Source organism: Meyerozyma guilliermondii, genomic scaffold (genome assembly GCF_000149425.1).
Source record: "Meyerozyma guilliermondii ATCC 6260 scaffold_2 genomic scaffold, whole genome shotgun sequence".
Lineage (NCBI taxonomy): Eukaryota > Fungi > Ascomycota > Pichiomycetes > Serinales > Debaryomycetaceae > Meyerozyma > Meyerozyma guilliermondii.
In genome coordinates, this window is record NW_001809799.1 from 1,567,424 (window position 1) to 1,580,011 (window position 12,588).

The window sequence follows — 12,588 nt, forward strand, 5'->3', positions numbered from 1 at the left end:
TTATATTTACAATTGTTGAGGCAGCTTTTTAGCAAGTACTGGCTTGGGTACCGCCTTTTCAAATGGAAACATAAACAAAAAAGTGAGCGACGACGCTACGGCGCCAGCAGCCATCATCCACACTGTCAAGCTAACACCTCCAGTGACAGTGAATGGAAGTGCTATTGACCATTCGAGTGCACGAGGAAGAATTCCTGGAGGAAAATAGAAGAGAACCACACTCCTGTACCATACTCTGAAAAACCAAATAGGAATCGATGTCAAAATAGCTATCAAGTATCCTGTAAATGTATTCACCTTTACTTTATCGAGATCAACTTCTTTTTGCAATTGTTCGATTTCTGCCACTAATTTGTCATGTTGACGATTCAATTTCGTCCATTTGGCATACTGATCTTGAGCACTGACAGCTCTTCTTTCCCCTGCCACGGTTCGAAGTTGGCTAGATTTTTGTGACATCGAGGCAAGTTTTGAATGGCCAAATTTCGGAGCTACTCTACAGTAAAGTACCCATGATATCGACTCTATAGACTGTTTCCCAACAGCACTTATGATCTGCTTGACTATCTGGATCACAAATATGAATAATAGCAAGGTATAGGGTTCCATCTTGATTAGCCTCAGTCGATCAAATTCAACCGCACTAATCTCGCGCTGGTCAAAAAATTCCTGTACACGGCGTGGGTGGCTATAGATTTGTGCGTTTTCAGTGGATGAGCTCAAGGAGTCCCCTCGGAGAACAGCACATAAAAACAGCATTTGGTGATCGATCTGATGTCTAGCGAACCGGAGGAGGACTATGTTCCATGGATACAACAATTCTGTGAGCTTTTTGGCCACGATTACTTCGTACTGGTGTCTCACGAATTTATAGAAGATGACTTCAATTTGACCGGTTTGTCTCTGCAAGTTCCCTACTACCGAGAGGCACTTTACACAATTCTTGACTACCAGGTCGATACCATGGAGGATAATGGAAGCGCTAGCAACAACAATGGCTCATCTGGCTCGCTGCCATCGAAAGCAGACCTCCCCAACAAGGCACTTCTTGCTCATAGTGCTGAGCTTCTATATGGGTTGATACATGCCCGCTACATCATTTCCAAGCAGGGACTCACGGCTATGGCTACCAAGTTTGAACGGAACGAATTTGGGTCGTGTCCTCGATATTACTGTGATGGAATGCATTTGATACCGGTCGGATCAACCGATGTTCCTGGCCAGGAAACTGTACGACTCTACTGTCCTTGCTGTAACGACATCTATTTACCACTGAACTCACGCTACTTGAACATAGACGGCGCTTTTTTCGGCACCACCTTCCCTGGGCTCCTCGTAAAGATGTTCCCGGAAATAGAAAACCAGTGTCGAATTCGCATTCAAAAGGCCAAGAAAGAAGACTTTGGTATCCGTTTATTTGGGTTCAAAATCAGCGAACTCAGCGCTAGCGGGCCAAGAATGAAATGGCTTAGGCAGCACCCAATACTGGAGGAAGAACAAAAAGAATTCGAGAATTGTCAATTCGGAATGCCATTGGAATATCGGGCTTCGTTGGCGGTGGATGAAGCGCCGGATTTGGATGAAGACGATGACAAAACAATGGCCAGCGAAAGCTAGAAAGTATGGAGGCTCGTGTAATGTGTATAGTAGAATAATTATCTAATGAGTGAGGTGTACAGGCTTTCCTGGCTCCCAGTCTCTGATTGCTTGCTGAATGTTGACCCAGTACTTGAGCTTGATAGCCTCCATCATCACCAGGTTCCAATTCAATGGCTCATGCTTGAGTAGATTGTTGATTGTCTCTTCACTGGCATGAATTCTTTCGTCGTTTTCTTGAGAAAGGGTATCCAAATCTGTTTCCAGAGTGGCCATTTCCAATTGCTCGTGTGCTTCAAGCACATTCATTAGCATCTCCTTGTATTCCAATGAAGATTCTGGCAGCGCCGTTTGGAACTGTGCGATAAGGTCTTTTGCTACTTCGTCTCTCGTGATATCTGGGTGCTCGGGGTGGTTCAATTCCACGATGTGAGCAATGCGGGAGTACGGGTTCTTCAATGTGGAGTAAGCCCGGTTTAAAAGAGCTGAAAACTTATCATCGGCCCGTTCGGTGCCATCACTATCCGACACATTTTTGTTTTCGTTCAAAACAGATGATCCCAAGATGATATCAGGGTGGTTCTCGCTCTGAAGAGTCCTGAACTCTCGTCTTAACGACTTTGTATCGACGAAAAATGATCCATTTGGAGGAGCTCCATGTGGAAAAGTCCGGGGTAGAAGGTCGAAATACGACTTGACAACTTTTTGATTGTTCCAAGTCCTTGTAGAGGAGTGGAATAGTGAAGCTGTGTCTCTCCTGGTTCCCAAGAGATTGCGTATGATAACAGTCTTACGGAACATTGCCGTTAGTCACTTTGGAATGCTGGGGATATTACAGGCAGGAGAGATCATCGCATTTGCGATGACGTAAGGTACAACTTGAAATACAATAGATTCAAGTTCTGCGCAAACCAAGCATGCTAGAGCTACTAGATGAAGAATCCACGACGGTAACACCCCAGGTTAGCAAGCCAGTGTTTCGTCAACGTAAAACCTTGGGAAAAAAGCGACAAAGAGATGATGATAAAAATGATATAGAAGAAACTAGTGGCAAAGAACCACCTGAAAATATGGCTTATGATGCTCTGGAGCGGAAACAACGCAAGTTTGGTACTCAAGAGGCTACCACAGTTCAGAAACAAGTGACAAAAGATGATAAAAGTGAAAAGAGTAAGAAAATTGAAGATGGTTCGGCCAAAGAAGACGAAGAAGACGAAGCTTACAAATCCGAAAAGAACGTTCAAAAGCTGAAATCTTTCGCTAAGGCACCCCCTGCTTCCATCAGGACCGTCACAATTACAGATTTCCAGCCAGATGTGTGCAAAGATTTTCTTCAAACCGGCTACTGTGGCTACGGCGATACTTGTAAGTTCCTTCACATTCGAGACGAACTGCGAGCCAAAGCTCCCATTCTGAAGGACTGGAAATTGGATGAAAAATCAGAACCAGAAACCATACCCTTTAAATGCGTTCTTTGCAAAAAGGACTATAAACGTCCTGTCAAGACTGAGTGCGGCCATATATTCTGTCAGTCCTGTTTTATGGACCGTTATAAACACAAAAAGCCCAATTGCTACATATGTGGACGAGATACAGGGGGTGTATGTACTCCGGTCCAGCAAAAGGAACTCGAAAAGCTTTTGGCTCCTCGATAGCCGATATTGCCGGAACCCTTCCTGTACAGGCCGGTATATGCTCCTGTAGATAAGCGGCATTTGTCACTGGATTCCAACCAGGCTTGCTTGACTTGCTTGCGTGGTTTACTGCCATAATGTCGCAGATTCAGGAGCAGCTCGAAGGCATACCCGGCTATGATATTTTCATGGACAAGTACAACGAATATGCCGAAGAACATTTCAATATGAAGAATCCGTTTGAAGATGAAGATGGTAATCGGCTACGGCTCCCGAAAGACTTTTGTACGAAGAAAGAGCACCAGTTATGGAGAAGAGTTCAGAAAGCAGCATGGCAGCATGATAAGTGCTTTTTGGGGCTGTGTGGAGTCGGCATGGACTGTGGGTTAGGGCTTGTACCGTTAGTGGTTTTCTTGATCCCTGGTTTGGGACCGTTGATTATGTATGGAATTCATGCTCGACTCATCCATATCGTTACCAACGAAATGCCGGTGCCAAATAAACTTGTTGCCAAGCTTGAATCGCAAATATTATTCGATTTGTTGATCTCACTTCCACCTTTAATAGGAGGATTTTTATCGTGGCTCAACGGATGTTCCACCCGAAATGCCTCCTTGTACTATAACTTTTTTACGCAATTGGCGAAAGAAAGAAAAGAAAACAAAACTGCCATGTATATTGGAACTACCAATAACCCACGAGAGCCTGATATACAGAGCCCTGCCATCGATTACACTTACGTCAATCCCCAGCCACAAAAAAAGAAACTAGGCCGCCAGAAGCAACAACAGGACATAGTCATAGGCCAGCAGCAGTCTGGTTGGGTTTAGCTTGCATATATATTTCACCTTTAATTCAACGTCCTGTATTTATCACCAACTACCCGCGCAGCCTGCAACAGAACACGCAACTCATGTTTGAACCTCCAGAAGGCATTGAAAAATGCAGGATCTGGGTCGATGGCTGTTTTGATTTCGCTCACCATGGTACGTACTATTCTGATGTTTAATTGTTTGGTATACTAACCTCAGGACACGCCGGAGCCATGCTTCAAGCTCGACTGCTCGGAGACAAACTCTACGTTGGAGTTCACACTGACGAAGAAATTCTCCATAATAAGGGACCAGTGGTGATGAAATTGGATGAGAGAGTCGCTGCCGTGACCGCTTGTAGGTGGGTAACCCAGGCCGTTCCTGGTGCTCCGTATGTCACTTCACCAGATGTCATGGACCAATACGGTTGTAAATACGTTGTTCATGGCGACGATATTACCTCTGATGCTAATGGTGAGGATTGTTACAAGGTGGTGAAAGACTTGGGTCGTTTTGTGGTGGTTAAAAGAACACCTAATATTCTGACCACTGACCTCGTGGGCCGCATGTTATTGATGAGCAAAAATCACCACTTTATACCAATTGTATCTGTCGAAAACCACCCGTTGTTCGAAGGAGATAACTTGACAAAGTACTCACGCTATGCCAGTGACGAGACTGGTAGGAAGCCTGGACCTGGTGTCTACTGTTACTTGACAGATGGAACCGTACGTGAGCTTGTCAAGCCTTCGTCTGCCACTGAGAAATCGTACAAATCGGCGGTTTACATCGATGGGGGTTTTGATCTCTTTCACTCGGGCCATATCACGGCTTTAAAGATGGTTAAAGAGCAAGCAGAAAAGGAAAACGCTGCAGTAATCGTTGGTATTCACGACGACCGTGCCACTAATGAGATCAAGGGTCTCAATTATCCCATCATGAACCTCTATGAACGTTCTCTTTGCGTGCTTCAGTGTCGTTACGTGGACGGCATCATCTTGGGAGCTCCTTACAGTCCCACGGAGCAGTTTTTGTCAAAGCTTCCAGCAAAGATCAATGCTGTTTACCATGGTCCTACTCCCTTAGAAGAAGATCCATACTCAGAAATTGAGCCCAGAGGTTTGCTTCGAACTATTCCAAGCCACAAGTACGACCACATGAACGCAGAATACATTGTCAACCGAGTCCTCAGTAACAAGAAAGCGTACGAAGACAGACAAAAGAAAAAGGGTTGGAAAGCCGAAATCGAAGCTACAATTCTCGCCAAGGAGTCTTATGCCAAGTAAGCATAAGAACTTAAATGCCAAATGAGCGTTATTTATTCGTTAGCCATGTACTCGTTACTAGCAGCTATATACTACTTTTATAATGCCTCTGCGAACAACGAATTGTCCAATTGATCGTTCAACATTCTCAAGTTCATTTCGTGCTGACTATGATTGGAATTACGTCTTGCAGACTTGCCAAACATGTGTACTGTTTCCCAATCTTTATCGTCTTCAAGTTCATCGCCTGGACGACCCCAATTGTAATTTCCTGCTCCCAGTTTCTTCACTTTAGTGGGATCAGTGTTCGCGTGTCCATTGTGTGTAAACCACTTGGCGTCACCAGCAGCCTCGTGGACAGTCCATTTTTTTGTTCTACTCATAATTTCAGTTGGGAATTGACGTTGATTCTCACCGCTTTTATATTGTGGGGAGACCACCAATTGTGGGGAACACGCCTCATGGAATGCGGCGCGGTCAGGTCACTATGGAAAAGTGAAGAATACGATAGCATTAGCCGATAATTCTAAGCCGATGAGCCGAAGCGTGTCAACAAATAACCTTCTATCACTTTCGGCCATTTCTGCTTCTTTTCTAGACCTCACTCCAGTCATTGCCAGAAAAATTATAAAGGGAAAATTTTCGGTGATTGCGCCTTGATCATACCACTCAAGAATTTCCAGAAACGAATGGATTCCTGGAACCACGTCTGGAAGTGCCAATGATTTTCTCATTGGTTGACCGACATTGTACCTCTCTGATAGTAGCTTTAATGCTTGCTTCGAGTCACTGTAGGTCTGTGCATTGTCTCCGAATACTTGCTCGCTTATATTGACCAATTCGGACAGCTTTGACTTTTCTTGATCAATGACAAAAAGTCGGCCATTTTCAATGTGTTTTTTGACTCTTTCAAGGGGATAGTAATTTCCACTGCAGACATCTAGAATCTCACCACCAAATTGTCCTTTGTACTTCATTTTTTGGCAGTCATCAATGTAATATCCAAGGTAATAGTAGCCCAAATCGAGCTCCTGGCACATTTGTAGCTCCCGTAAGCCAGATAATGTGCCTAATGATAGGTGAGCATAATCTGGGTCCCAAATAAAATAAACCGAGGAAACACCTGTAGGAAGAAAGTCCACCACAGAGATTGCAATCAACTTGTTGTCCAAGTAGTAGCACTCGTGAGTGGGACCCACGCGGCGATCTGTCATTGTGGATATCTCGGGCCATTGCTGAACCCAAGAATTGAGTGCTTTAAAATGCTGCTTAGTTCCTTCAACTTCTCTCTGCGGAAATGGGGTGTCACAAAGAAACCGTTTAAAGCTAGCTTGTGAAACGTCACTTTCCTTGTCATTATGCACTGCCATTTGGTACTTTTTGTACAATTGGTACTTTTCGTTCGTAAATGCTGCTGGTTCAAAATGGGTATGGAACCTTGAAGATGCCTTTTCGGCTTCAATGAGAGATTTCAACGAAAACTTTTTATTTGATTTGCCCTCCCCTTTCGGTTCCTCGCCAAGTTCGTCACTGATAGCTCTCACAAATCGATTCACTACCTGCCGATGCAGCTTTGCAACCTTCATCTGCTCCAAATTGGTTCGTATAGTATACAAGCGACAGCAGTTTCTGAGCAAATCTGGTTTATAAAGAAAGGTCCCCGATCGTCTGAAGCCCTTGTTCATCAATATATCATATTGTTGGCACGTCATTTGCTCTACAGACATTCCAATGGTGACGGAAGATGCAGGTTTATTCTTTTTCAGCCAACTTTCAAGGGCCCAATGGTCCTGTTTACTTCCCTTACAGTACCCACAATGGCGGTCCTCCATGTACATGGGCGCCAGCAAAATCAAAATATCATCATTCATCAAATACCTGAGGTAGACGTAGTCATAGTTCGTGCTGCAAACTGACAATTGTATTGGTGTACTGGTGTATATATTCATAATGATTTGCGACAGATTTATTATAGTAAGTTGCCATTTAAACGGCAACAACCATAATCAATAATCGTCGTCATATCTGTAACTTTATTCCAGCATCATTGCATCTGTACATATAGTGATCATCCATGAGCAGTCCGCAGCGCGTCAAGAAAGAAAATGGTAATTTTAAGTTAAAAAAAGACGAGTCCAATTCTCCTGGTGGCCAGGATCACGGATTGTTGTCGGATCCCGAGAGCTATTTGGAAGAAAATGAGTCGCTTGACATGAACCTTACTAGTGGTAATAAAAAAATATGGTTGGTGAAGCTTCCTAGGTACTTGGCATCGAAATGGTCAGATATCAATGCTCTCAGTGGCAAGGAATTGGCCAAGATTAAGATTAGACAAGGATCACCTGCTAATGGGGGCAAACTTCAAGTCAAGTTGGTCTTGCTGGATCAATCTGACGATTCTATTCCGCACGAATACGACGTTCCTATGCTCAATACTCAGGTGAAAAATTCGTACGTTTTCAGTGAAGAGAACTTGAGCAAATTTAAAGATAATAATGGAATAACCGAGGTTTTGAACATGCCCGATTTGCCCAAATTGCAACCTCTTAAGGAAGAATTGCAGTTTAAACAAGATATGGAGCTGGCTCTGGCCCCACGAGGACACTCGCTGTATTCCAATTCCACTACTGGGAACGATGCTGGTGAGAAATTTGTGCCAATTGTCAAGACCATCCCTAAGAAGACGAAACTTTCCGGTAAAATCTGCCACGATTGTCAAATTGTACCATCTAAAAACGACCGTCAGTACTCAAAGTTCCTCAATAGAAGGCAGAACATTCAGGTAGCGAAGCCTAGACCCCGTGTAACTCTTTTGAACGAAATCCCAGGTGTTCTTCAGTCGAACGCTGGTCCCTCGGTTCGTGGAGGCAATGCTTCGGTATTCTTAAAGACTACCACTGTACCTAGAAGCAAGATTGAAGGCAGAGCGGTGCGTATGCCTAGAAAGGATCTCTTGGATCTCTTGTTCCGGTTATTTGAGGAGTACGAATACTGGTCTATGAAAGGATTGAAAGAGAGAACGAGGCAGCCCGAGTCTTTTCTCAAGGAATGTCTTGATTCCATCGCGATCTTGATTAAGAAGGGGCCGTACACCTCCAAGTATAGTTTACGGCCTGAGTACAAGAAGTTGAGTGAAGCCGAAAGAGCAGCCGGTTTGAATGAGAACGATGGAAAAGACGAAGATGAAGATGATTTAGAGATGGAGGATGTGGTTTAACCTCTACACCTAGAAAATTTTCAAAATATGAAATATTATTATAGAACCTTACTCAATACATGACATACCAAACTCCCTTACAAGTTCTTGATCTCCAAGGTAGGAGGCAAGGATTGTTGCAACTTCTTAGCCTTGGCAGCGTCGTTGACAATCAAGGTGTATTGGTATCTGGAACCTCTAACCTTGAACTTGGTTTGTCTGAATTTCTTGCCGTTAGCATTGAGCTTCTTGTTAACCTTGACGGTAGCAGACTTGATGTCAGCTCTTCTGGCCAATTCGACGAATTCCTTGATGTCCTTGATTTCACGAGCCATGGTAGATACTTTGGTGATAATGGAGGGTGCGGTTTTCACCATGAAAATTTCTACGAGGCGCGGGGTTGGTGCCCTGGCTCGGTGCGTGTGATTTATGTCACGTGCCTCTCTTTTCTAGTAATTAACCGTTTAACGGCAGTAATCCACCTTCTGGTGGTATCATCGATCATCACATTAGCATGCTTGATGGTGGTGGTCTCCCTGATACCCACACCAACAATTCCAATTGGCCACACAACATTTCCAAGACTCATTTTCATATATGAATCGTTCGCATGGAACATATCGTTAATTTGGAGATAGTAGAGGGTAGTGGCCAATGATGTGAGTAAGTCTTTGTGTATGGTTCCAGTGCGTAGCTTGTAAAGTAATGGAACCATATCTCGTTTGGTTTCAATTAGGAGTTGTGCGCTTGGCTGCGAATCTGGTACCAGTTGCACTTCGTCATCCCAAGCGTATAACATGCTTTTTATGTACTTGCGGCACTGAGTGGCTATCTTATCTTGAAGATTTCCATCTGCTATTTCCTGTTTGTCGAATAGACTTGGTGTAGCTTCTTCTTTGGTCTGCTGCTGATTATATTGGTGTTGCGTGAGTTCATGCTTACGGTCAAAATCGGGACTTTTTTGGTCACTTGGCTCAATTTTGTCATTAACGTGTCCTTTGTCGTCTGTTCCTTCTTCTTTCTCTTCTCGCTCCCTGTTCTCCTCCCCCCTTTCTTTGTCCAACTGCTCGTCCTGTACGCCTGTCTTCACATGCTTCAGGTGCCTTTTGCGGGAGGATGAGTGTTGAGCAGCTTTTCGCTTGTGGCGGATTTCCTGAGCTAGTAGGTTTGAGAAATCCATTACTCTAGCACCAACTGCAACGTTTAGTCGCACGTAACTGACTATTTTGCTGTTGTGTGGGTGTTCGCGATAAGCTAACGACCCAAAAATTTGAAGCAACTGAGAAGCAAATCAGGATTGGCAATTTACACCATTTGAATTTTTAGGCATTTTTGTGACCACACCACCCATTGACACCATCCAAACAGTTGTTCTACTCATCTTCAATTGGTAATTAGCGTCTTTCAACGGTTTATTCGTTTGCATCCTCCATTTTAATCATTCTAGTTGCCGTCCTTTTGTCATGTCGGAACGAAGATCCTCCGATGGTAAGACAGAAGTGCGAGCCAGATTTACTGCTGAACCGGGGGCTCCCACGGGGAAACCCCAGGCATCTCCACTCTTGTCGTCAACTCCACCAACAGTTGCAAAGTCGTTGGTGAAATCATACCCGTACCTTTTGATCGTCAACAAAGCGTTGTCGATATTCACATGGACCAACGATGATTATTGGGTCAATTTGATCATAGTGTGCATGTACTCGCTCTTGGTGGTGTACTTTGAAAACATTATTACGTGGAGTGGGCATCTTGTTGTGGTGGCCATCTTGGCACTCTATGCTCTTTTGAACCACAAAATCACTCAGGAGACCAACCTGAAACCAACGTTGGACGACGTAGTACAGGCCCTTACCACCACCTGTATCAAGGCAGATATGTTGTTGGATCCAATTACATCGTTGGCGTTGTCGGCTCACGATATTAAACGGCTACTTTTCACCACCGTTTTCCTCACTCCACTCTACCTTATCGTTACACTTGTGGTGATTCCTCCCCGGACAATTTTGCTTGTGGTTGGGGTGTATTTATTGACATATCACTCTGTCTACATGAGAGTAACTCGTCGGATCATTTGGAAGCTCAAAATTGCTCGTCTCATTTGTTTCTACTTGACCGGCCTTGACTTCCAGAACCGTAACCACATTTTTGCAGCCGCTTTCGCCAAGGTGCAAAAGGGCAACACTAATAACGGCTTGGGTGATCCTAATAAGCCGGTACGGTTTGCCTATGTCGTTTACGAAAATCAGCGACGGTGGTTGGGTATAGGCTGGACCGCCAACCTTCTTTCATACGAAAGAGCACCTTGGACCGATGAATTCCTCAACGAGAGCCCTTCGGTAGATAAGTTTGAACTCCCAAGCCCAGACAATGACTACTCTTCTGGCTCTTCAGCAATGCCTATGGCTTCGGGTGCAACATGGAGATGGGTCGATAAGTCCTGGCGCCTCGACCTTACCAACGATGGTGCTATCACTTTAAACAAAAGATCAAAGACCACTGCTGATCCTGGCCCTGATGAAGGGTTCATTTACTATGACAATGTATGGAAAAAGCCATCTACAGAGGACTCGTACTCCAAGTATACTAGAAGAAGACGGTGGGTACGCACAGCCGAATTGACTTTTGCCAAAGCTGGAACTACAGAAAAGGAATCAGAGAAGTCAATTGATATTCCTCTTGAATCTTCTGACCAAAAATCAGGTAAAAAACTTCGGTTTGCCGAATCTGATGTCAGTATCACCAGTGAAGTCGACGACGATGCCATCCACGCCTCTCTCGAAGACGAAAAGTCTCCACTCGTCCAGGATAAGAAGAACGACTAGATGCCTAGTATTAGAGTTGCTTACGTACTGCTATCAACCTTATCATTGGTCCTCGATGTTCGCAATTTCAGTTGCGATCTCCAATCCTGTAGGAATCCTGTAGGCTCAACATTTGCGTAGCTGTGGTTTTCTAGTGAATTTCTAATTTGCTCTTATCGGCCCCTGCGCAACCTTAGTGCCATGCGCCTATGGTGCCATGGTGCCTAATCACCTTCAACCGGCACACCGGTTCCTGCAGCCGCTATCGCAGTCTCGGCGATCGCCGATACACCTGCAGGAACGTACCAGGCGATAAGGGTATAAAAAGATAACATACTCCCATCGAGTAATCAAGATTTACAATGTCTTTGGTCGCATCTTCATACGGAAAGGGAAACGTCAAGTTCTTAAAAGTCAAGAAAAATCCTAGCAATCCAAAAGAACAAGATATTCTTCAAGCAAATGTTCAGGTGTTATTAAGAGGAAATTTTGATATTTCATATACCAAAGCAGACAACTCACCAATTGTTCCAACTGATACCGTTAAGAATACTGTGTTGGTAGAGGCCAAGACCACCGATGTTTGGCCCATTGAGAGATTTGCGGCTCATTTAGCTAAGCATTTCATCAACAAGTACTCTCATGTTTCCGGAATCGAAATCACTATTCAGCAAGCTAGATGGACTCGTTTTGATGTCAATGGTAAGCCACATGCCCATTCTTTCCGCCACGATGGCCCAGAAACCAGAAACACTTATTTGAACTATGACAGATCGGGAAAGTTGGTGCTTGAATCGTCTATCAAGGACTTGACCGTGCTCAAATCGACTGGTTCTATGTTCTACGGTTACAACGTGTGTGACTACACCACCTTGAAGCCCACCAAGGACAGAATATTATCCACTTCCGTGGCTTCAACCTGGACTTTCGATCCTAAGAAAGTGTCTACTTTGGATGATGTTTTCAAGGCTGCTGACAAGGGCCTCTTCGACAACACCTACGACGCTGCTAGAAACACCACTCTTGAATTGTTCGCCTTGGAAAACTCTCCTTCAGTCCAAGCAACCATGTACAATATGTCCACCAAGATCCTCAAGTTGGTTCCTGAAGTGTCCAAGGTGGACTACGTTCTTCCTAACATCCATTTTGTTTTGTTCGACTTGAAGTGGAAGGGAATTGAGAGCAATGACGAGTTATTCTACCCATCTTCTGACCCCAACGGTTTGATCAAGTCCACTGTTGCCAGAGACGCCAACGCCAAGTTATAAGTATAGTAATGTAAGA

The 12,588-nt window shown here is 44.3% G+C and overlaps 13 protein-coding genes across 13 annotated transcripts; 7 read left to right on the forward strand and 6 right to left on the reverse strand. All coding sequences in view use genetic code 12, as the record gives it.

Moving 5' to 3' along the window:
• Positions 1-6: 6 nt before the first annotated feature.
• On the reverse strand, positions 7-759 carry PGUG_02080 (GET complex subunit; the record flags this gene model as incomplete). The annotated part of the gene is made up of 1 exon (XM_001486359.1): positions 7-759. The coding sequence occupies one exon, from the start codon at positions 757-759 to the stop codon at positions 7-9; it is 753 nt and encodes a 250-aa protein (XP_001486409.2).
• A 15-nt stretch (positions 760-774) lies between these two features.
• On the forward strand, positions 775-1,617 carry CKB1 (casein kinase 2 regulatory subunit; the record flags this gene model as incomplete). Its single annotated transcript, XM_001486360.1, has 1 exon — positions 775-1,617. One exon carries the CDS (start codon positions 775-777, stop codon positions 1,615-1,617), a length of 843 nt encoding a protein of 280 aa, XP_001486410.2.
• Positions 1,618-1,659: 42 nt separating this feature from the next.
• On the reverse strand, positions 1,660-2,397 carry PGUG_02082 (J-type chaperone; the record flags this gene model as incomplete). Its single annotated transcript, XM_001486361.1, has 1 exon — positions 1,660-2,397. The coding sequence occupies one exon, from the start codon at positions 2,395-2,397 to the stop codon at positions 1,660-1,662; it is 738 nt and encodes a 245-aa protein (XP_001486411.2).
• A 116-nt stretch (positions 2,398-2,513) lies between these two features.
• Positions 2,514-3,251, forward strand: PGUG_02083 (U2-type spliceosomal complex subunit; the record flags this gene model as incomplete). The annotated part of the gene is made up of 1 exon (XM_001486362.1): positions 2,514-3,251. The coding sequence occupies one exon, from the start codon at positions 2,514-2,516 to the stop codon at positions 3,249-3,251; it is 738 nt and encodes a 245-aa protein (XP_001486412.2).
• Positions 3,252-3,367: 116 nt separating this feature from the next.
• PGUG_02084 (uncharacterized protein) lies at positions 3,368-4,060 on the forward strand (the record flags this gene model as incomplete). The annotated part of the gene is made up of 1 exon (XM_001486363.1): positions 3,368-4,060. The coding sequence occupies one exon, from the start codon at positions 3,368-3,370 to the stop codon at positions 4,058-4,060; it is 693 nt and encodes a 230-aa protein (XP_001486413.2).
• Positions 4,061-4,275: 215 nt separating this feature from the next.
• On the forward strand, positions 4,276-5,328 carry MUQ1 (ethanolamine-phosphate cytidylyltransferase; the record flags this gene model as incomplete). Its single annotated transcript, XM_001486364.1, has 1 exon — positions 4,276-5,328. The coding sequence occupies one exon, from the start codon at positions 4,276-4,278 to the stop codon at positions 5,326-5,328; it is 1,053 nt and encodes a 350-aa protein (XP_001486414.2).
• A 77-nt stretch (positions 5,329-5,405) lies between these two features.
• STF2 (Stf2p) lies at positions 5,406-5,690 on the reverse strand (the record flags this gene model as incomplete). Its single annotated transcript, XM_001486365.1, has 1 exon — positions 5,406-5,690. One exon carries the CDS (start codon positions 5,688-5,690, stop codon positions 5,406-5,408), a length of 285 nt encoding a protein of 94 aa, XP_001486415.2.
• A 102-nt stretch (positions 5,691-5,792) lies between these two features.
• On the reverse strand, positions 5,793-7,256 carry PGUG_02087 (arginyltransferase; the record flags this gene model as incomplete). Its single annotated transcript, XM_001486366.1, has 1 exon — positions 5,793-7,256. The coding sequence occupies one exon, from the start codon at positions 7,254-7,256 to the stop codon at positions 5,793-5,795; it is 1,464 nt and encodes a 487-aa protein (XP_001486416.2).
• A 125-nt stretch (positions 7,257-7,381) lies between these two features.
• PGUG_02088 (transcription factor IIF subunit) lies at positions 7,382-8,524 on the forward strand (the record flags this gene model as incomplete). Its single annotated transcript, XM_001486367.1, has 1 exon — positions 7,382-8,524. The coding sequence occupies one exon, from the start codon at positions 7,382-7,384 to the stop codon at positions 8,522-8,524; it is 1,143 nt and encodes a 380-aa protein (XP_001486417.2).
• Positions 8,525-8,601: 77 nt separating this feature from the next.
• On the reverse strand, positions 8,602-8,880 carry RPL38 (60S ribosomal protein eL38; the record flags this gene model as incomplete). The annotated part of the gene is made up of 1 exon (XM_001486368.1): positions 8,602-8,880. The coding sequence occupies one exon, from the start codon at positions 8,878-8,880 to the stop codon at positions 8,602-8,604; it is 279 nt and encodes a 92-aa protein (XP_001486418.1).
• Positions 8,881-8,930: 50 nt separating this feature from the next.
• Positions 8,931-9,683, reverse strand: PGUG_02090 (mRNA splicing protein; the record flags this gene model as incomplete). Its single annotated transcript, XM_001486369.1, has 1 exon — positions 8,931-9,683. The coding sequence occupies one exon, from the start codon at positions 9,681-9,683 to the stop codon at positions 8,931-8,933; it is 753 nt and encodes a 250-aa protein (XP_001486419.2).
• Positions 9,684-9,966: 283 nt separating this feature from the next.
• PGUG_02091 (peroxisome biogenesis protein) lies at positions 9,967-11,325 on the forward strand (the record flags this gene model as incomplete). The annotated part of the gene is made up of 1 exon (XM_001486370.1): positions 9,967-11,325. One exon carries the CDS (start codon positions 9,967-9,969, stop codon positions 11,323-11,325), a length of 1,359 nt encoding a protein of 452 aa, XP_001486420.2.
• Positions 11,326-11,666: 341 nt separating this feature from the next.
• Positions 11,667-12,572, forward strand: PGUG_02092 (uncharacterized protein; the record flags this gene model as incomplete). Its single annotated transcript, XM_001486371.1, has 1 exon — positions 11,667-12,572. The coding sequence occupies one exon, from the start codon at positions 11,667-11,669 to the stop codon at positions 12,570-12,572; it is 906 nt and encodes a 301-aa protein (XP_001486421.1).
• Positions 12,573-12,588: the final 16 nt, after the last annotated feature.